The following is a 23,049-nucleotide window of genomic DNA, read 5'->3' as shown; positions in this document are numbered from 1 at the left end:
TAGTGGTAGTAGCTGTCCACTTTAATTTGTCTCCAGTGGTCAGGAATCTGATCACATTAGTTTGATCTCCAAATTCTTGATTGAATCCAGTCCACCATTTTATTTTGAATTCTCTTACCAATGACATTGGCAGAGGTTTTTCCAGTTCTTGATGAATTTTGAAACTCCAGCAAAATATCCATGGTACTTTGAATTCCATGTGAAATAAAATTGGTCTTGTAAACTCTTCCCCCTTTGCTCTTTTTAGATAAGTTTGAAATCCCATGAGAACATTTGGAGGTAGAATTTCTGGTTGGGGTCCAAACCATTTCCACCAGTGATTGAACCAAATTGGGAATTCTTTACTGCAACTGTCTTTGAATGTGAAGAACCAGGAATGATTGAATGGTCTAAAAAGGAAAGCACGATACCATGCCATTTTGTAATCTTGATATGTAAATCCATCTGGAATAAAGTTCACTGAAAAGGATTTTTTGGAATAAAGAGAAGTCCATTCATTAGGAGAACAAACTTTCTTTATAATACACTTAGAATGGCTAATAATGTTGGGATTCTTTTTATCTGGAATTGGGTAAATCTCTACAGATTGAGTATCTGTAAGGATTAATTCATAATAATCTAGATTTTTTGAAGGGTCATCTGGTTGCCAATAGCATTTTGGAGGAAAGATCCTTTGAGTAACTTGATGAAGAGTAGAGTATATGGGTATTTCTTGGAATCTAGTTAAAGTAATATATTGAGTAAATGGCTTTGTAAAATAAGTATTTCCTTGAGATTTTTCTGGGGATTTTGCCAGTTGTTGAATGGGTCTAATTGGAGAAGTAATTGGAGTAGCAGCCTGACTGTAAGTCAATGCTGGGAAATCTGATAAAAGTTGAAATCTATTTTGAGTTACGGGGTAAGACTCATCTCATAATCCTGAGGAGTCTTTGGCCTGGAACTTCCTGCTTTTGAATCCATGATCCTGCAAAATTTTAACAAATAATCTTGTTAAGCTGTTCTTTAAGCTGTTGAATTCGAATTAAAATTGGCTGAATATCTTCAGGAGGATGATTGGCTTTTTCAAGAACATTCTTAAATATAATGTTTGAATTGATCTGCCTTTTTAGAAGAAAGGCTTGTTCTTTTGGTGTGGTTGCAGCCCAAAAGCTGTGTCTAATATGAACTGTATCATGATTTCGAATTTGAGAATAAGGAATTGGTTGAATAGTTTTATCGGGATTTTTGACAAAATAGGTAAAGGGTCTATGAGAAATATTTGTGGCTCTTTTTTGAAGAATTGGGTTATCTCGTTCAGCTCGAAGTCTTCGAAGGTATTCTTTGTGAGTTTCACGTTCCATTTCCCTGTAAAAATTCTCTAGTCAAGAAGTCAGGAAGGGAGTTATTTTCTCCTTTAATAAATTCTATGTCGAAATCGAACACAGATAAAATAGCTTGCCATCTAGCAAATATTTGCTTTGAAACTATATTTTGAACATCTTTTTGTAAAATCTCTTTTGCAGATTTACAATCTATTCTAATTAAAAATTTCTTGTTATACAAATCATCTTGGAATTTGGATATACACAAAACTATGGATAGAATTTCTTTTTTAATAGTTGAATAATTCTTTTGAGGATCAGACCATGTTCCTGAATGAAATCTAACTAATTCTTCTTTTGAATTATTTATTTTTTGTTTTAATATTCCACCGTATCCTAATTCTGATGCATCAGTTTCGACTATCATGAATGCTTTAGGATGAGGTAAACATAAACATGGTAATGACTCTATTTTTTCTTTTAAATATTTTATTTTTTGAGTATGTTCCTTCGTCCAAGGTTTTGGATTTTTCTTTAATCTATTAAATAGTATAGAACATTCTTGTCTTAATTTAGGAAAGAAATCTGCTATATAATTTAAGCATCCTAAAAATCTTTGTAATTGATTTTTCTCTTTTATCTCATCTGGAAATTTAGTAGCGAATTCTAAAGCTCTATTTATTGGCTTTATTGTTCCTTGATATATATTATGTCCTAAAAATCTTATTTTTGTTTGAAATAATTTCATTTTTGGAGCAGAAATAACTAATCCATTTTTCTTAACTATTTTTAGAAATATACTTAAATGTTTAAAATGTTGTTCTAATGATTCTGAAAATATTAATACATCATCTATATAGACTATGCTGAATGAACTACAAGGATTGAAAATATCATTCATTATATTTTGAAATTCTGATGGTGCATTTTTTAATCCAAATGGCATAACTTTCCATTCATAATGTCCAAAAGGTGTTGTAAATGCTGTTTTGTATCTATCTTTTGGATCTATTAATATTTGCCAATATCCTGATTTCATATCAAATTTTGAGAATATTTTTGCATTAAATAATCTATTAAGCAAATCTTTTTTGTTGGGAATAGGATATCTAATCCATTGTAAAACTTTGTTTAAAGGTTTATAATTTATTACTAATCTTGGAACTACTCTTTCTTTTTCAGCTTGATTCATTACATAAAATGCAGCACAGCTCCAAGGTGATTTTGAAGGAGTTATTAATCCTTTATCTAGTAATATTTTTATTTCCTTTTTACAAAATTCTAATAATTCAGAATTCATTTGTATTGGTCTAGCTTTTGTTGGAATATTTTTTTCATTAAAATCTTTTTCATAAGGTAATTCTATCATATGTTGTTTTCTATCCCAAAAAGCATTAGGAATGTCTGCACAAATTTCTTTTTTAAATAATTCTTCTAATTCTGATATTCTTTTTTGCATTTCAATACCAATACACCCTCCATTATGACGCTAAAATTTTATTATCCAACCACTGGAATAGCCATTTTTCACTTTGGCTCTTTGATAAGTTTTGCTTATCCAACCAAGGGTATATTTCTCACATTGCCCTTTTCATCCAGAAAAATCACAACACGATTACAACAAAAATCCGGAAACGTCACGAACCCTTTAGGAAAAAGCCTAACTATGACCAATGGATCGTCTTTCTCGATGATCGCCTTGGCATGCTGTCCATTCACTCCCACCAATTCAGGCCACTCATACTTGTAGCCTCTGCCTGCATCGATCAAAACACATGTTTGGAAGTTCCATCTTGTACTAAAACAAGATATTGGAAACTTAAAAAAAAAAAAAAAGAAAAACACAAAATCTTAATTATGTCTTAAATCTTGTTGTACTAATATCAATCAATCAAGATTCTACAAGTTATTAACTAAGAATCACATAAAAAATAACACGCGCGCGCGCACACACATATATATAGCAACAGACACACACAATACATATTTGACATTTTGACGAATGGATCGATTGGAAATTCTTGTTTGGAGGCATCTTAGTGTCTAGAATTTCAATTCTTGCCCTAATGTTCAAACCAAAAAATACAACTCAAGAGATTACACATTCTTGCTCTTTGAGTATCTTGCGGCATTATTATTTTTAATAGTAGTTGGTTGACTAACCTTTGACACAACATATAGGATCATGGCAACGTCCCCCATAACAGGATGGATATGGATGCCGTTCAGCCATCGACCTTTGGAATTTTGAGGCTGTATATCTATCTGTTGTGAAAGTTCAGGCAACTGAAGGCAATAATATATAGAAATTCATAGTCAAATAACAATACGAATACGTTATAATTAAAAGCCATATTATTATTTTAACCTTTTCTGATTGCGGTGGTGAGAATCTCTCCGTAAAAGATAAACTTTTGTTGGAAATCAAATTTTTTTTTTTTCATCAATTTTTTTTTTTTTTATTAATAGAAACAAATTTTACAAACGGAAAAAGACCATTTCAAAGTACAACAGACAACACTAAAGACAATAAATCAAAGACAAACCTCCTTGCCCCATTTCATAGCCAACTCACTTCAAATCTCCTTTTTACTCAGCCCTTCATACGCTTAATTTTCCGAATTGATGGCATCCCTAATCTATCAAGGCGAATTGCCCCACGAGCCATAGTTGGGAATGTATTAAAGGACTCGTATAGCTTGACTTGATGCTCTGGATGAGATACTCCCACATTGGACAATGCATCAGCTACTTTGTTAGCTTCCCTGTAACAATGCGAAAAACGATGTGGGTCTTTAACAAACTGCCAAATCTGCCTAATGTCACGTCGAATCTTCCAGGGACATTGAATGCGATGCTGAAGAATTCCAATTAATACCAAAGAATCCGACTGGACACAGAGATTCCCAAACCCTCTATGCACACATGTTTGAAGACCAATAAGGAGGGCTCGAACCTCTGCACATAGACATGTAGTTTCCCCAAAATATGCCGAAAAACCAATCAAAGGTATGCCATTTGAATCTCGAAGAACTCCACCACCTCCACCCAATCCTGGATTACCCTTAGAACAACCATCCGTATTTAGTATGAACCGACCGGATTCCTTCGTTTCCCAACGAACAAGTTTGTATATAAACTCAATATTAGCTGAATACGGCCAATCATACAAATCATAAAATGACTGTACTCGGAAAACTTGTTTGAAATGAATTTCAACCATGTTTTGGATATCCGAGAAAATGGCAAAACAAATGGCAGGCGAACTCATGTGGACATTCTCAAACATTGCTTTATTTCTTGATTTCCAAATATTCCAACAAACTACACTGGGAAGAATGCTTCCAATATATCGTCGTATCTCAGAATGCTGTGAACTCAACCACCAACCCACTATGCGGGGCCGTAAAGATGACCCTGGAAAGGCCAGTCCACATGCAGCTCCAAAATAATTCCAAACTGTGGATGCTATATGGCCATTGGAAAATAAATGCTCAATTGACTCCTCAGAATTCTGTCAAAAACCATAGACTTATTGCGGGTTTGCCTAATTTCCGAAAATGCAGATGCTAGAGAGAAATTTCCAGATGTCGTGGGCATCCAAATGACTTCGGCTTCACCCCCTTCTTCCGGAACCGGATGCTCTAAAATGGAGGGCACCATTTCCCTTGGCAGTGTCTGATATAACTTATTCACATCCCAATATCCATTGATGAAAACATTATCAAATGATAGATTAGGGACAACCGTCGCTCGGAGGATGTGTGGCAAAAGAATTAATCACAAGATATTTTATAATTAATTCTTTCCAAATATAATGAAGTTTGCTTACCTATTTACCAGTTGGTCATTACGTGAAATTTGGAAGACGTCAAAGAATAGATGTATGGAAAGTAGTTAATTGCATTCATGGTAATTAAATGTTAAAACTATGATATCTTTTAATTTGTTTTCTAAATATATATTCAGATTGATACATGCATGTGTGGAGCCACGTGATTATGCATATATACTCACAAAAACTCGTAAACCTTAAATGGAATAAAACTCATGTCTTATTAAGTACCTGTAAACTATACGTTCATATGTATAACCAAAATTTTTTATTTCATGCATTTAGAAATTATGAATTACTTTCACATAACTTTATGAATAGAGGTAACAATTTTTTGGCATATTATACTTACCAAATAATGCTTCATTTCTTGAAATATTTAAAAATTTTATAACATGATGACTTAGCTTCCCTATTTTTTTATAGAATAGCACCTATGAATATGGTTAACATTTGTAAATTTTATGCATAAGCATAATGAGTTGATAAATATTTATTAATTTTAATGTCTGTAAACAAAAATAAGAGTTCAAAGTGCTATTAATATGGTATAAATTTTAATCGTAAGATATTCTATAGTTAATTCTTTCCCAATTTACCCATTCGCCAGTTAATTATTAAAGCGGATTTAGAAGATGTCATCGAATAGATGCATGGAAAGCATTTAATTGCATCACAAGCATGAAAGTAAATCTTAACTCTATGCTTTTTTTTTTTTAGGTTGAGTGTATATACATAAATGTATGCATATGCATGTGACATTGTTCTTGATTCTATTACATGAATGTGAAGTAAAATTTTGTAAGAATTCTATCTTCGGAAAATGACCAGCTTCATCTCTAACATTTCACAAAATTATTCTTTTCGTCCCTTACTTTTAAAACAATGCAAATTCATCCTTGACATTTGAAAACTAAACCTATTACATCCCTGAATCCAATTTTCAATCTGAATCAAACCACCTATGAACCTAATTACAAATTTCGGGGATATAATTGGTAGACCACTTAGTTAACTCAACTTGATATTCACATGAAATTTAATGAACCCAAAGAGGAAGATTTAAAAATTATAACATAAAAGAGAAGGATTAATCTTTCCAACATGGTCATTGTGTATACACTGACGGGTCTAGATATCTGCCACATCATTTCAATTTAAATTTAAACACCAAATTTTGCATGTATGGTATGCATCTAAACTTGTAAGCGTATATACTAACAGTGTATGAAAAATTTTTCCAAAAAAGAAACCCTACTAGTCTAAGACAAATAACGGCCCTTTTATGTTATAATTTTTAATTTTTTTTCCTTTTTTGGTTCAATAAATGTCATGTGAATGTGAAGGAATTGATAGAGTGATCTATCAATTCTATCCCCAAAATTTATTACCAGGTTACTGGACGGTTTGATTCAGAATAAAAGTTGGGTTCAGGGATATAATAGCTTCAATTTTTTAATGTTAGGGACGAATTTGCTTCATTTTAAAAGTGAGAGATGAAAAGAATATTTTTGCGAAATGTGAGGGATGGAACAAGTCATTTTCCTTTCTATCTTTTATATTATTTGGGTGTATATACATACAAATATACATACACATACACATTCACATACATGAGCGCAGCCACATAATTACACACATTTAAGTACATTTATTCATATATCTTATATACTTCTCAACCAATTGTTGCCACAAAAACATGGATTACAACTAATATGGATATCGACGTTCTGCTTAATCTGGAAATTTTTTTTAAAACCCCAATCCTTACAAAGGGATAAGGGTGATAAATGTTTATTTTGAATATTTTTAGTGTGTGTTTATTGTTTAGTTTTTGGTATGTTTTAGTCATTTTAAGAGCTAATTAACTTGATTTCTTGCGAATATTGCATTTTGTGGTAAAAGTGGAAAAAATTTGCACCTCTATGGCGTTAAGTGGTTTTAAACTTCATGTTCTTGTAGATTTTGTTCATTCAATCATCCAATCAAGTAAAATGAGAAGATATATGGATGATTCTTGATTATTTGAAATGATTCTCAAGTTACATGAAGTGCAAAATACTCTAAGTATGAAATGCTATCAAGTGACATTGAAAAAGGTAATAGGGTGTAAATTATAATGTATTTATATGCATAACTTACTAATTAACTATGTTATTTGATCATCCCTGACCCCACCCAACCCACCAACTGCTCCATTTTTCTTTTTATGGGGCGGGCACCCGCGTGTAGTCACCCCGTTGCTGCCCATAAGATTGAGTCCCCTTATTCAGTTGAGGATTGCTTTTCAACTAATGGATGTATGGGCTAAATAAGTTAATTGGGCCGAGTGGGGTTTAGCAAGAAATCAACCTTGGGAGCCCATGAACCCATGCCTACTTAGTATTGGGGCTTGATATCTTATTATGAGATCCTAAAACCAATATGCTCTAGTTGTATTTTCTCAAGAAATTTAGGCCCAACATTATAGCAATAACCAAATTTTAATTAGACACAACCAAGAATTTACTGTAAAAGTCTGATATGATGTTAAAGCCCTAGCTTTAGCTAAATAAACCAGTAAATTGTAAACCCAAATATAATGACAAATAAGCTTTTTTATGGATGGGTTTAATTCTAGGGCCAAACTCAAATTCAAATGATATGATGACAACGTACACAGTGATCATAGATTCGAAGATTTGATGCAAGTATTGAACTCTAAACATCAAACTAAAGTTCCATAATTTTGGATGGCAAAACCAAAAGGTTAAAAAACTAAAACCAAAAAACGTGCTTGAATGCACTATGTTTAAATTGCAGATTTAGAGTCAAGAGATACGATAACATCATAAGGAAAAAAAGTATGGAAACTCTACAAACACCTAAAGAACCTTCATACTTGAGTGAAAAATAAAAAGATAATCTTCGCAAAATATGGAATTGATGTTAGGTATGATCCAAAAAAATTGACCAACAGGAACAATAAAGTTCTAGACAACCTAATAAAAGACAATAACAAATCAAATAAATCAAACAGGAAAAGACAGAATTTTAAGTGGTTCAGCTAAATTGACCTATGCGGGTAACAGATTTATTATTATAGAAAGAGAGTACACAATCCTAAAAAATAATTACCAGGCCTGCAAAGCACTGAAAACACAAAAAAGCCTAATTAGTACTAAATGCTTTAACGGCCCAAAAACCCATAACTTACTCTTTTGATTTGATACCTAATGAAAATCTCTCTTAGACTGGGGCATGGGCGTCCTAAAACTCTTTTAAACTGGTGCATATGGCACTTGGGCTGGTATCCTTAGTACATGTAGACTCACTTCAGGCCACTCTATTTATAACCACCAAGAGGAGAGATTTCTTTGTAAAATTCTCGATGTAGGATACAAAAATAAATTCAGCAAATCTTTAGTTTGGCGTGCATTCAATTTCAGGAAATTGCAAACAAATAGCAAATAACTTCCACCTTCTCCATAAAAATCCCAACGGATCTCAACGGACCACAAAAATCCAAAGAACCCCAATGAGCTACCAACAAATCAAGATACAAAAGGTTCAACAGGTCCCAATGGGTCAAAACTCATAAAAAATTCAACAGATTCTGACAGGATAAAAAATCACGAGCATAGTAATTTTGCTACACCTTCTTCTCAAAACCCTCAACGAGTTCCAACAAGCCAAATAATTCTTCTTCAAAAATCAACTAAACTCTAACAAGGAATTTTTCTTCACTCTCTATAGCACTAAATCAACGTTCTGGAATTGATATTGATAGTTTGTTATTGTCATCAAGAACCCAAAACCTAACCCAAAACTGAATTCAAAACCTAAACTTGAAACCTGAAACTTTGATACCAATTTGTTACATTTGGTCCCAGGAAAATGACCAATGAGAACAATAGGATTCTAGACAATCCAATAATGACAATAACAAATCAAATAAATCAAGTAGAGAAATATAGAATTTCAAGTGATTTGGTCGAATTGACCTACGGCCACGGGTGAAAGGGTAGTAGATTTACTATAATAGAAAGAGAGTATAAAATCCTAGGAAATAAATTCTAAACCCAAAAAGCACCTAAAACTGAAAACACAAAAAACCCTAAATAGCACTAAATGCTTAGTGGCCCAAAGGCACATAAATTGCTCTTTTGGTTTAATGTCTAATCAAAATCTCTCTTAGACTGGGGGTGTGAGTGACAGGTGCCGAACCTGTGCAATAATAATTACTAAAAAGTCCTAATTACCACCACAATTAATTATATAACAAATCCAAGTACTGGAGCAGGGACCCTAGGTGTGCAATGGGTTACTTGATTCACCATGTTCCCGAAGAGTTTGCTTGATCTGATATACCAGATTAGTCTATAAGAATATTAATTTTGTGTACAATGGCAAGTAGGGTCGATTCCTCAGGGAGCGGGTAGGAAATTATTTCTTTCCAAATTAGTAGAACGAAATTGGGGGATTTTCAATGGGAGGCAAGTAAATAAAAATAAGAATAAAAATAAAGCGAACTAAATTCAGAACTAACTCACAAAGCACAATTCAATAAAAATAGCAATTAATAAAAGTTCTACCCAAAGGATTAACTGCTCAGGCACGGTCCAATTAAATGATCATCGATGCAAAGATATTGCATCCATTCATCACTAGGTTGGTTATAGTTATCAATAAGCTCTGACAACCAGTTCTTCCTTACCTTTTCGACAGTCAAGGTACGACCATTGACTACTTCCCTAACCAGATAACAACCCGAGGTAAGATCGTAGGAATTTAATTACCCAATTGCATTAAAACTAGAAGAACCCAACCCTAACCAATAAACACGCTAAGAGGGTTTATTTAAGCTAGATCTTGCGTTTCCCCATCATAAAACCAATTATGGTGGTTGCCACGAGGTGTTAACTAAATGAACAATTACGGATTCTATTTAATTAACGTGGCAGTAGGCTATTAAATCAAATCAAATACCCGGCCGTTGCTATTCAATTAATAAAATACCCATAAACAATTAATTCAGGAAACGCACGAATAGCAATTAATTAGAGAAAATAATGAAGATTCGGTTAGATCTCACAGATATTATGGACCGCGCCCTCGCGTCAACCTTTGGGTAGAGGAGGGAATTAGCCGCTCCTCATCGTGTCAATCCCGCGTGATTTAATTGAATGCATTCAATTAATTTCCCGAGAATTGAAAAAGATGAATTAGCGAAGGAACGGATGAAAAACCTTTTGCTTCCCTTTGTGGGGTTTCGTGTTCGTACCCCTGGGGCGAAAGTAGAAGCAAAAGTCGAATAGGAAAAATTGTACAGAAGCCAAAAGCAAAAGCTACAGCAAAGGAGAAAATCTCCAATGTCTGACCCAGAGCCGCAGAAAACAAAAGAGAAAGACTCAAGCGTCTGACAAATCATTCCCCCAAAAAGTAGAAAAAGAGAGACTAGGCTAAAAAGTAGTTGTCCTTTGAATCTTGCTTTTCCCTTCTTTATAGCCGCCGCTCCCAGAAGTCACGAAAGAGACGTCTGGCCCAAATTGATTGAAACCAAGGGACTTTTGGAAGTTTTAATCCTGTGCTCCTGGTTCACGTGGATCACGGTCCGTCTTTCGGTTTCGTCCACCTTCTAAGGCGTGGCCACGCCCTGAGACGAAAAGTCTTCTGGAAATTTACCCTGCGAGATCATTTTTAATGCCGATCACCTATAATTCATACAAATGCGAGATATGAGTTAAACCTCAGTACTTAGCACAGTAAATAGCCAAAATTAGGACAAAATAACACTGCAAAATGTGCCAAATAACTGCTCTATCAAATCCCCCCACACCTAGACAATGCTTGTCCTCAAGCATTCCAGAGCTCAGAAGTACAATCAAGAGAGCAGAGGGTATGTAATAGTCTATACTAACACAAGCATCTAAGGTCCCTTACAATATCGCCGAGATTAGAACACACCGGGCAGGTTGTAATTCAAAGAAGATATGTAAATACTAAGAACTCTCAAGTCAACATCACGGAATGCCATTACCATAGGCTTGCACATTTATCACATCTCCACCACTTAAAAGTGAACTAAACACGTAGATCAAAGGGACTTTAATAGGGTTGTAATGGGGCTTAGGTGAATGGCGGGTTAAGACGGTATAGATAGGGGGTAAAGTGTCAAGAGAATGTCCGAAACTCACCAATAACCACAGTGCTTACCGGAGGAGTTTCACTAACAAGGCAGTTTCCATTTGCTGTACACCCTGTCCAAGTGCCCCAATTTTTTTTTTTTTTTGAACTGCCCGCAAGGCGTGGGCACGCCTTGTAGGGCATGGTCCTCTGGTCACGAGGTCTCTTCAATTTTTTTTTTTTTTAAGGGAGAAAGTCCTGCAAGGCGTGGGCACGCCTTGTAAGCCAACTTCCTCTGGTCAGTGGCCTTTTCCCAATTTCCCTTCCTTTATACAAGGATAGCATCATATAGCTCCTAATCTAACAGCACTTGCAACCCCAATTTTGTTTGCTTTGCACAAATGATGGAATTCAGGCATCCCTTGACAACACAGGGGTAAACAAGAAAGTTTAAAAAGGTCTTGGGTTAACAAACACGGATAACAACCAGAAACGAAGGACAAAAGCTCAAATTGGTTCACTATTGGGAAACAAGATGAAGGCATGGTTTTTAGGAGGTTAAAGGGGGTTTAATCCTAAATGCCCCTATCATTTCAAATGCATCCAATTCAACAAAATGTGGTCTCGACATGTACAAAATAGCAAGTTCTAGAATGTTCATACCATGTGCAATACCCACTCAATCAAGCAGAAATAGAGCAAACAAGGATAATATGCTCAAACAAGGCTCAAAAGCTCCCCAAAAGTTACAAGAATGGGTCCACTCCAGCACATTCAACACTCAACGACATTGCCAAGGAAAACAAAATGCACAGCTAGCATATGTGACCACACACCCACTCACTTTGATTGTGTTATTCATCACAGCACATGCCCAACACTAACAAGCATAGAAATAACCAAAGAAAACCGACTAACTACTATGTTTTTCATTCTTTTCCATTCATCCCATGTTTTTTAAGTAATCAAAGCAAAAGCAAAAAGAACTAATGAAAAAGAACTAATGGCTACTCCCCCCACACCTAAGACCTACATTGTCCTCAATGTAAAAGAGAGAAATAAAGTACTAGGAGGAAAGAAAAGAAACTTCCCTGACCACCGGGGAGTGAAAACGAGATACTAAGGCGGAGGGGGGTGAGGCGGTGTGAATCCAATGTGAGCGTAGAAGGCCGCCTGATTCTCTGCCTGAATGCGGGCGAAGACCTGGAGCGCCATAAGACGGCCATCTATCCTCGACAGCTGGTTGTTGAGCTCATGAACACCCTCTTGGAGGTCCGGGTAGCGGGGGTCCCCAGCAGGAGGAGCATGAGAGGAGGAGGGACCTGCCTGGTCCGGATGGGGTGGAGAGCCAGTGGAGGGTGCGGTGGTAGGCTCCCGAGGCTGCGGACCGTCATCACCAGGGCCCGTAAACTGATAGATATCGCCCACTTTGCAAATAACCCCCATTCGCTCCAAACTGCGCAAATCCAGTGGCTCAACCTCTCGAGCTAGGGCGAAGTTGTGCTCCTTGTCGAGGTCTAGCAATCCCAATCGGATGGCCAAGTGGGTAATGAGCGAGCCTAGGATAATCGGTTTATTGCGCTTATGAATGACTGACTCCATTTGAGTGGCTATCCAACACCCAAAATTAACCTTAACATTGTTGCGCATGCACCAAAGGAAGTAGAATTCTGCTTTGGTAAGGGTGCCGGAAGAATCCTTCCGCCCCGAGAAATTGTGAGCTAAGAACCTGTGAACAACCTTCAAGACCGGATCCTTCAGATGGGAAGCCTTCGACTGACTCGGATTGTAAACCTGACGATCCGTGGACCACTCCCTCCAAATGTCAATGTAGTCAGTAGAGAACGGTCGGGTGTAGTCACACGCACTGTTTATATAAGCCCCGGAGGCAATGGTGTCCTCACTAACAAACCCCAAAGTCAGGTTAAACTCATTAATGGACATACCAAACTGAGTACCTCCCAATCTGAAATTAATGACCTCTGGCTCATCCAAAGTGATGAACTCATTTCTGTTGAACTCGAATGTGGAGAAGAATTCACAACACAGCTCCTCAAACGTAGGGTAGTTAATGATTAGATATTTTTGCCAACCTATGGCCGAGAATAACTGTTCAACTTCCCGAGCAATTCGCAAATGGTCCAAGGTTGGGGCATGAAAGCACTTACAAGGAGTAAAAGGACGGTTTGCCAAGTTATTAAACCGCAACATTTGTGCCTGTGTAAGATTAGTGACCGTTTCCCCCCTCCTCCAGGAGACATAGTGCTCTTATTCAGGCCCAGACGAGACCGAATGGTGGGTTGAACCGGGGCTCGCCTCTTGCGAGGCTGGGACCCAGACGGCCCAACAGTGGTTGTCTTTTTAGGAGGCATTTGGTGACCACAGGAAGAGTGAATCAGGCACAAAGGTAATAAATCAACCACCCAAAAGCAGATATGGGACCACAGTCAACAAAAATTATTAAAAATTTAGCAGTTCAACCGCAAATGGGGACACTAATACCCCACCAAACAATAACCAGACAACAAACACCAACCAATGCCCCACTGTCGTCAATTAGCCGACCACAATAAAGAAGACCGAACCAACTCCTCTCAAATCAAGATATCAGTCAATAAAAGGCACAAATCAGCGAGCTACCGACCACGTATAACAACTAATAAATTCACCAGAGCCCACAGATGTCCCAAGTATATAATCAATCCCAGGCAGATACGCAGACGCACACTTGTAGACAATAATTAAATGGTCCCCAAAAAACAAGCAACTATTTTCTTGTTAACCCAGCAGGAAGCGAAAATTTATCAATAAAGACCCCTGATCTTAGTCAACTAGAGCACTAATCCCAAATTCAAAGTCCAGCAGCAAAAATTGTAGTAGAATAGAGTTACCCAAATGCGCAAGACCGTGGAGGACAGCCGCGCGCTGGGCGAAGCTGGTGCACGCACGCTGGTGCTGGGCTGCGCAGGGGGAGGTGGCCGCGCGCAGATCTGGTGGTCGCGCGCCAAGGTCGCGCGCAGAGTGGGGCTGGCGAGACGCGCTGGAGCCCGCGGTGCTGGTCGCGCGCTGGGTTGCTGGGGCCGCGAGGTCGCGCGAGCTGCAGAAGAAGGCGCGGATCTGCTGCTGGGTGCTGGTCCGCGTCGCGCGCGCAGAAGTGTGCAGGGCGGCAAGGGCAGGTCGCGCGCAGGCGGGTCGAGCGCAGGCAGGCTGCGGGCTGGGCCTTGCGCTGCTGCTGGTGCTGGTCAGGCGAGGCAGGCGCGCGCTGGTGTGGTCATTGGCTGCGGCGGACGGCGATGGGCGGCGGCAGGACCAAGATTTGAAGAAGAAGTGCTGGAGTTTAGGCAAAAACAATTTGGGGAGAAACTAGGTAAGACCAGCGGGAAGAAAAGTGGAAAAAATGAAGTCCATGTCAAAATTTTTTTCTTTTTTTTTTCAACAGGGTAGCAAGGCGTGGGCACGCCTTGAGACTGCCAGTCTTCCCCTTGCTCAGGACACCCGGTGCCTCCCTTTCAAGGCGTGGGCACGCCTTGGAACTGCTAGTCTTCTGTCCATCACCACAAAAACAATCAAAACATCAAGATAAAACTGAAAAATTGCAGAGTAATGAGGAATGATCACAACTAATATTGTAATCCTTGGGTTGCCTCCCAAGCAGCGCCTTTCTTTAATGTCTTTGATTAGACATGGCCTTCAACTGTCTAGACTTCACCACTTGGATTATCAAAGAATAGAACCTCCACTGGCTCACTAATAAACCCTTCATAATAAGGCTTTAGACGGTGACCATTGACTATGAACCTTTTCTCCGTCTTAAGACTTTGGATTTCCACTGCACCATAATGAGAAATATTAGTAACAACAAATGGACCAATCCAACGGGAACGCAACTTACCAGGAAAAAGCTTAAGTCTAGAGTGATAAAGTAGGACTTTTTGCCCGATGACAAATGACTTCCTCGACACTTGTTGGTCATGAAAAATTTTGCTCTTCTCCTTATATATTGCGGCGTTCTCATAGGCTTCATTCCTTAGCTCCTCCAACTCTTGTAATTGGAGCTTCCTATTTCCTCCGGCCTCCATAAGGTCCATATTACACCGCTTAAGTGCCCAAAATGCTCTGTGTTCAAATTCCACCGGAAGGTGGCAGTGCTTCCCAAAAACTAACCTGTATGGGGACATCCCAATCGGTGTTTTATATGCGGTGCGGTAGGCCCAGAGAGCATCTTCCAATTTCACACTCCAATCCTTTCTATCAGGCCTCACCATCTTCTCCAGGATTGACTTAACCTCCCTATTTGACACTTCGGCCTGACCATTCGTTTGGAGATGGTAGGGAGTGGACACTTTGTGCAGCACACCATACTTACGAAACAATGCAGTGATTGTCTTATTGCAGAAATGGGTGCTCCTGTCACTCACTATAGCTCTCGGCATTCCAAATCGGACAAAAATGTTAGATCTTATAAAATCTGCAACCACTCAAGAGTCATTAGTCCGGGTGGCTTTTGCCTCCACCCATTTGGAAACATAGTCGACAGCAAGTATAATGTACAAGAAACCAAAAGACGAGGGGAAAGGACCCATGAAATCTAAACCCCAGACATCAAAAATCTCAACAAATAATATGGGGGTTTGACTCATTTGGTCTCTACGAGAGATATTCCCCACCCTTTGACACTTATCACACGATTTACAGAACAAATACGCATCCTTAAAGAGGGTAGGCCAATAAAAACCACTTTCCAACACCTTACGAGCCGTCCGCTTAGGACCAAAATGCCCTCCACATGCAAACGAATGACAAAAAGTCAAAATAGAGTGAAACTCACCTGCACTCACACATCTTCTTGTTACTTGGTCCGAACATTGCCTCCACAGATATGGGTCATCCCAAAGGTAATGTTTGGCATCACTCCTTAACTTATCTCTTTTAGCTTTTGACCAACCTGCAGGTAATTCACTTGTTACCAAAAAATTTACAATATCGGCATACCATGGTGCCGACGAATGAATGACTAATAATTGTTCCTCAGGAAATGATTCTCTCAACTGCATATCCTCTTGATTTGTGAGCAACCGGCTCAAATGATCAGCCACCAAATTCTCAGCTCCGCTCTTATCCCTGATTTCTAGGTCGAACTCCTGCAGGAGCAAAATCTACCTGATCAGCCTTGGCTTAGCATCCTTCTTCGCCAGCAAGTATCTCAATGCTGCATGATCAGAGAAAACTATTACTCTTGCACCCAATAAATATGACCTAAATTTTTCTAGTGCAAAAACAACAGCTAGTAATTCTTTCTCCATCGTGGAGTAATTAAGTTGGGCTCCACTTAAGGCTCTCGACGCGTAGTAGATCGCGTGTGGCGCTCTTCCTATTCTTTGTCCCAACACGGCTCCCACGGCATAGTCACTCGCGTCGCACATGATTTCAAACGGAAGGTTCCAATCTGGGGGTTGAATGACAGGCGGCGATGTCAATGATTCCTTCAGTTTATCAAAAGCCACCTTGCATTCATTTGTGAAATCAAATGGCATGTCCTTCTGCAGTAACTTGAACAGGGGTGCTCCTATTTTTGAAAAGTCTTTGATAAATCTCCTGTAAAAGTCTGCATGGCCAAAAAACGAACGCACTTCCCGTACACATACGGGGTAAGGTAGAGCAGAAATAAGGTCAATTTTAGCTTTATCTACCTCTATTCCCTTAGCCGACACGACGTGTCATAAGACAATGCCATGATCTACCATAAAGTGACACTTTTCCCAATTAAGCACCAAATTCGTCTCTATACATCTTTTCAGAATTAAAGCCAAATTCTCAAGACATTCATCAAAACTGTCCCCGTACACACTAAAATCATCCATGAACATCTCGATTATTTTTTCCACATACTCAGAGAAAATACTTACCATACACCGTTGAAAGGTTGTTGGAGCATTGCAAAGGCCGAAAGGCATCCGGCGGTAAGCGAATGTACCGAATGAGCATGTGAAGGTAGTTTTCTCCTAGTCTTCTGGTGCTATCGCGATCTGAAAGTAACCTGAACAGCCATCCAAGAAACAATAGTAAACACGACCTGCCAATCGTTCTACCATCTGATCAATAAAAGCGAGGGGGAAATGATCCTTTTTAGTCACAGAATTGAGCCTCCTGTAGTCAATGCACTGGCGCCAGCCAGTAGCTTTCCTGACCGGGACCATATCACCTTCCTGGTTCTCCTCTACGGTTACTCCCGCTTTCTTCGGGACCACTTGGACAGGGCTCACCCATGGGCTATCCGAGATAGCAAAAATGATCCCCACCTCTAGGAGTTTGAGTATCTCCTTTTTCACAACTTCCATCATCAGGGGGTTCAATCTCCGTTGTGCTTGCCTTACCGGTTTTGCGTCACCCTCGAGCCTTATCCGGTGCATGCACAAGGACGAGCTGATCCCTTTAATATCGGCTATGCTCCACCCAATTGCCTCCTTATGCTCCATAAGGATTCGCACCAGTTTGTCTTCTTGACTTGGAGATAGGTGTGCAGAGATGATCACCGGCAGTGTCTCCCGATCTCCTAGGAATGCGTACTTTAGATGCTTTGGGAGAAACTTTAATTCTAATTCCGGTGCCTGAACAACTGAAGGGAGCAACTTTGTCTGAGCCTCTGGCACAAAAAGAGAGGTAAGTTCATACCTTGGGGACACGGGTGGAAGTGAGTGTAAGGCTTCAACAGCATGGAACAACTCTTCCCTTAAGTCCACATCAAGAGTTACACCCAACTCCAAATGCTTCATTAGAGCCACTTCCAATGCGTCTTTGCCATCTAATTCGAAGATTTCCTGCACAAAAGGCTCAACAACGCTCAAAGCAAAAATCGAGTTAGATTCTTCTGGATACTTCATCGCCTCAAAAATATTGAAATTCACAGTTTCACCATCAAATTCCATTGACAAAGTACCCTCATTCACATCTATCTTAGTCCTGGCAGTGCTAAGAAACGGTCTACCTAACAGGATAGGTGCCGGGTTTAATGATTTTTCATCTCCCAAGATAAAAAAATCTGCAGGAAAAATCAATTCATTTACCTGAACCAAGACATCCTCAACTAGCCCCTCTGGATATGCATTTGTGCGATCAGCTAGTTGGATTATGATGGCTGTTTCTTTAAGTGGCCCAAGATTTAGAGAAGCAAAAATGGTCTTTGGCATCACATTGATTGACGCCCCTAAATCTAACATTGCTTTTCTAATTGGTGTATTTCCTATCTTGCACGGGATCGTGAACATACCTGGATCTCCACACTTGGGTGGAAGCTTCCTTTGGAGCATGGATGATACATTCTCTCCTACGACTACTCTTTCATCCCCTCTCAACTTCCTTTTGTGGGTGCACAGGTTCTTGAGAAATTTTGCGTATTTCGGTACCTGCTTAATTGCCTCTAATAAGGGGATGTTGATCTCCACTTTTCTGAACACATCCAGGATCTCCTTATCCTTCTCTGCCTTCTTTGTTTTTGCCAACCTGCATGGAAAATGTGGTAAATTAGATTTGACGGGTATCGATGGTGTAAGAGTTACCTCAGGACCTCCACGAATGCGTCCTTCTTCCTCTATCTCCTTCTCGATCTCGTCTTCACTTTTTTTCTTCAAGTTCGTGACCTTTGGCCCCTCTACTTCCTTGCCACTCCTTAATGTCATGGCACTTACATTCTTGGGATTTACTTCGGGTTGTGAGGGTAGCTTTCCATAAGCGTGGGACTCCAAGCGATTGATGGCAATTGCCATTTGGCTTATTCGAGCCTCCATATCCTTCATGCCTGATTTTGTGTCCTGCTGAAACTGATTGGTGCTCATGGTTAAGGCTCTAGTTTCTTGCTGGAGTTGAGCCATATTTGCGGTCAATGACCTGGTCTCCTGCTGGAGCTGTCTAGTCTCTTGCTGGATCTGAGTGGTAGTAGTGGCTAAACTCTTGACAATCTCCTCCAAAGAACTTCCTGAGTTTGAGGACGAGGGCTAGGACTTCTGTTGCCAAGGTTGCTGAAATCCTGGTGGACGATTGGAGAATGCATTTTGTGGCCTATTACCATAGCTGAAATTTGGGTGATCCCTCCAACCCGGATTATACGTGTTGGAGTATGGATCGTACTGCCTACGAGGCGCGGGCACGCCTCCAGCCATGTTCACTTGTTCAGCCCCATCTTCTTGCAACATAGGGCATGAGTCAGTATGGTGGCCCATATTTGTGCAAATTCCACAGGCCTTTACTTGGGGCATATTTCCCACCACTAATTGTCGAACAACGGATGTTAGCTCCGACAACTGCTGCTGAACAGATGTCGACTCCACCTCATTAACCCTGCGGGTAGGGTTACTCTCACGGAAGCCAAACTGTTGAGAATTTTCTGCCATAGCTTCAATGAGCAGCCATGCTTCCCTCGGGGTCTTATTTGCCAGCGCTCCCCCACTCGCAGCGTCGATGATACTCCTATCAGTTGACTGGAGTCCTTCATAGAAATATTGGATTAACAGTTGTTCACTAATCTGATGCTGCGAGCATCTAGTGCACAACTTGTTAAACCTTTCCCAATAGTCATACAAGGATTCCCCGGGGAACTGTTTAATGCTGCAGATTTCTTTCCTCAAACTCGCAGCCCGGGATGCAGGGAAGAATTTCTCCAAAAACTTCTTTTTCAACTGTGCCCATGTGGTAATACTACCTGCTGGTAGGTAGTACAACCAATCTTTAGCTGCATCCTTGAGAGAGAACGGAAAGGCTCTCAGTTTAATTTGCTCTTCAGTGACCCCAGGAGGTTTCATACTAGAGCAAACCACCTCGAACTCCTTTACGTGCTTGTGGGGTTTTTCGCCAGAGAGACCATGAAAAGAAGGTAAGAGTTGAATCAACCCCGACTTCAGTTCGAAAGCAGTATTCTCAGCCAAAGCGGGGAATGTGATGCATAAGGGCTGGTGAGTCAGCTCCGGGGCAGCCAGCTCCCTCAATGTTTGGGTGTTGGCCATGCTTACTTCGTCTTCTGCTGACTCGTTTGAAGCAAATAAGTGCCCTTCTTTTCGTCTCTTGGTCTCTTGCCTCCGCTTACGCGCTGCTTTCTCAACCTCCGCGTCGTATATCAATTCACCTGTGCGAGAAGAACGGGGCATAAACTAGCAAAAATACCGAGAAGAATAGAATAAAATAAAAATAAAATAAAAACTGAATTTGAAAAGAAACAAATAATCCAAACGCCAGCTCCCCGGCAACGGCGCCAAAAATTGATAGGTGCCGAACCTGTGCAATAATAATTACTAAAAAGTCCTAATTACCACCACAATTAATTATATAACAAATCCAAGTACTGGAGCAGGGACCCTAGGTGTGCAATGGGTTACTTGATTCACCCTATTCCCGAAGAGTTTGCTTGATCCGATATACCAGATTAGTCTATAAGAATATTAATTTTGTGTACAATGGCAAGTAGGGTCGATTCCTCAGGGAGCGGGTAGGAAATTATTTCTTTCCAAATTAGTAGAACGAAATTGGGAGATTTTCAATGGGAGGCAAGTAAATAAAAATAAGAATAAAAATAAAGCGAACTAAATTCAGAACTAACTCACAAAGCACAATTCAATAAAAATAGCAATTAATAAAAGTTCTACCCAAAGGATTAACTGCTCAGGCACGGTCCAATTAAATGATCATCGATGCAAATGCAAAGATATTACATCCATTCGTCACTAGGTTGGTTATAGTTATCAATAAGCTCTGACAACCAGTTCTTCCTTACCTTTTCGACAGTCAAGGTACGACCATTGACTACTTCCCTAACCAGATAACAACCCGAGGTAAGATCGTAGGAATTTAATTACCCAATTGCATTAAAGCTAGAAGAACCCAATCCTAACCAATAAACACGCTAAGAGGGTTTATTTAAGCTAGATCTTGCGTTTCCCCATCATAAAACCAATTATGGTGGTTGCCACGAGGTGTTAACTAAATGAACAATTACGGATTCTATTTAATTAACGTGGCAGTAGGCTATTAAATCAAATCAAATACTCGGCCGTTGCTATTCAATTAATAAAATACCCATAAACAATTAATTCAGGAAATGCACGAATAGCAATTAATTAGAGAAAATAATGAAGATTCGGTTAGATCTCACAGATATTATGGACCGCGCCCTCGCGTCAACCTTTGGGTAGAGGAGGGAATTAGCCGCTCCTCATCGTGTCAATCCCGCGTGATTTAATTGAATGCATTCAATTAATTTCCCGAGAATTGAAAAAGATGAATTAGCGAAGGAACGGATGAAAAACCTTTTGCTTCCCTTTGTGGGGTTTCGTGTTCGTACCCCTGGGGCGAAAGTAGAAGCAAAAGTCGAATAGGAAAAATTGTACAGAAGCCAAAAGCAAAAGCTACAGCAAAGGAGAAAATCTCCAATGTCTGACCCAGAGCCGCAGAAAACAAAAGAGAAAGACTCAAGCGTCTGACAAATCTTTCCCCCAAAAGTAGAAAAAGAGAGACTAGGCTAAAAAGTAGTTGTCCTTTGAATCTTGCTTTTCCCTTCTTTATAGCCGCCGCTCCCAGAAGTCACGAAAGAGACGTCTGGCCCAAATTGATTGAAACCAAGGGACTTTTGGAAGTTTTAATCCTGTGCTCCTGGTTCACGTGGATCACGGTCCGTCTTTCGGTTTCGTCCACCTTCTAAGGCGTGGCCACGCTCTGAGACGAAAAGTCTTCTGGAAATTTACCCCGCGAGATCATTTTTAATGCCGATCACCTATAATTCATACAAATGCGAGATATGAGTTAAACCTCAGTACTTAGCACAGTAAATAGCCAAAATTAGGACAAAATAACACTGCAAAATGTGCCAAATAACTGCTCTATCAGTGAGCCGCCTAAAACTCTCTTCAATTAATGCATATGGCAATTGGGTTGGTACCCTTAGCACATGTAAACTTATTTAAACCCACTATATTTATAACCACCAAGAGAAGAGATTTCTTTATAAAATTCTTGATGTGGGATACAAAGACAAACTCAATAGTTGAGATACAACAAATTAATTGATAGGCTTTATTTTATGCTTTTTGACTACAGCTGAAGTTTCTTTACTTCTGCTTCCTATTTTACTTTGATAAAAACCAATCTTAAACGCAAGATGAATTTTTTTGTATGAAATGATGCGACAATGAAGGCTCTATCTAAGGACTAAATGGAACATTGATGAGTTTACAACCATCAAATAGACCTTCTTAATAAGTTTTCATGGTATATTTAGTGTGTAATATAGGAGCTACCATGTTTAGCAATCAGCATGCCGATTTTTTGCCTACTGAATTACATGAAATTTTTGTAAACTAAACTATTTTGTCTCTTGGGGATTTTAGTTGTATAAATTCACTTGATGAATCTAAACTACACAAAATGCATAATGCATGGAAGCCTGGGATTATGCTAATTTTGGAGGCCGAATGTTGGAATAAAAAGCCAGGTCCTAAGTGTTCTAGGCAACATCATCCGCTTGACAAAAGACCCCGTGTCAATCAAGAAATACACGATTCACTTTTGCACCACCATTTTTGCAAGTGACATGTAGGAGCTTGTTGAGCTCTATAGTCCCTAGTTTAGGACCTTTCAAGAGGAAAGTGATGGAAGCTATGTACAGAGCATAAAACACCTCCTTCATGTTAATTTTAGCAAAATGGGCTTGCTTGGTATGGCTTAACATGTTACATATTAGATGCACTTAAGAACATTTATTTCTTTGTTTTTCTAATTTTCCAGCACTTCTGAAGTACGTATTTGCATATGAGTTATTATACATTG

General features: G+C 39.3%; 3 protein-coding genes across 3 annotated transcripts; all 3 read right to left on the bottom strand.

The window, feature by feature from the left end:
• Positions 1-14,727: 14,727 nt before the first annotated feature.
• On the bottom strand, positions 14,728-15,674 carry LOC140021180 (uncharacterized). The gene is made up of 3 exons (XM_072071954.1): positions 15,134-15,674; positions 14,976-15,070; positions 14,728-14,826 (listed from the first exon to the last, which is right to left on the bottom strand). Exons 1-3 carry the CDS (start codon positions 15,672-15,674, stop codon positions 14,728-14,730), a joined length of 735 nt encoding a protein of 244 aa, XP_071928055.1.
• Positions 15,675-15,719: 45 nt separating this feature from the next.
• Positions 15,720-19,109, bottom strand: LOC140021179 (uncharacterized). The gene is made up of 4 exons (XM_072071953.1): positions 17,279-19,109; positions 16,476-16,807; positions 16,070-16,382; positions 15,720-15,829 (listed from the first exon to the last, which is right to left on the bottom strand). Exons 1-4 carry the CDS (start codon positions 19,107-19,109, stop codon positions 15,720-15,722), a joined length of 2,586 nt encoding a protein of 861 aa, XP_071928054.1.
• Positions 19,110-19,232: 123 nt separating this feature from the next.
• On the bottom strand, positions 19,233-20,378 carry LOC140021178 (uncharacterized). The gene has a single exon (XM_072071952.1). The coding sequence runs from the start codon at positions 20,376-20,378 to the stop codon at positions 19,233-19,235; it is 1,146 nt and encodes a 381-aa protein (XP_071928053.1).
• Between the last annotated feature and the right edge of the window lie 2,671 nt (positions 20,379-23,049).

Source organism: Coffea arabica, chromosome 11e (assembly GCF_036785885.1).
Source record: "Coffea arabica cultivar ET-39 chromosome 11e, Coffea Arabica ET-39 HiFi, whole genome shotgun sequence".
Classification (NCBI taxonomy): domain Eukaryota; kingdom Viridiplantae; phylum Streptophyta; class Magnoliopsida; order Gentianales; family Rubiaceae; genus Coffea; species Coffea arabica.
This window is presented reverse-complemented; position numbering and strand designations above follow the sequence as displayed.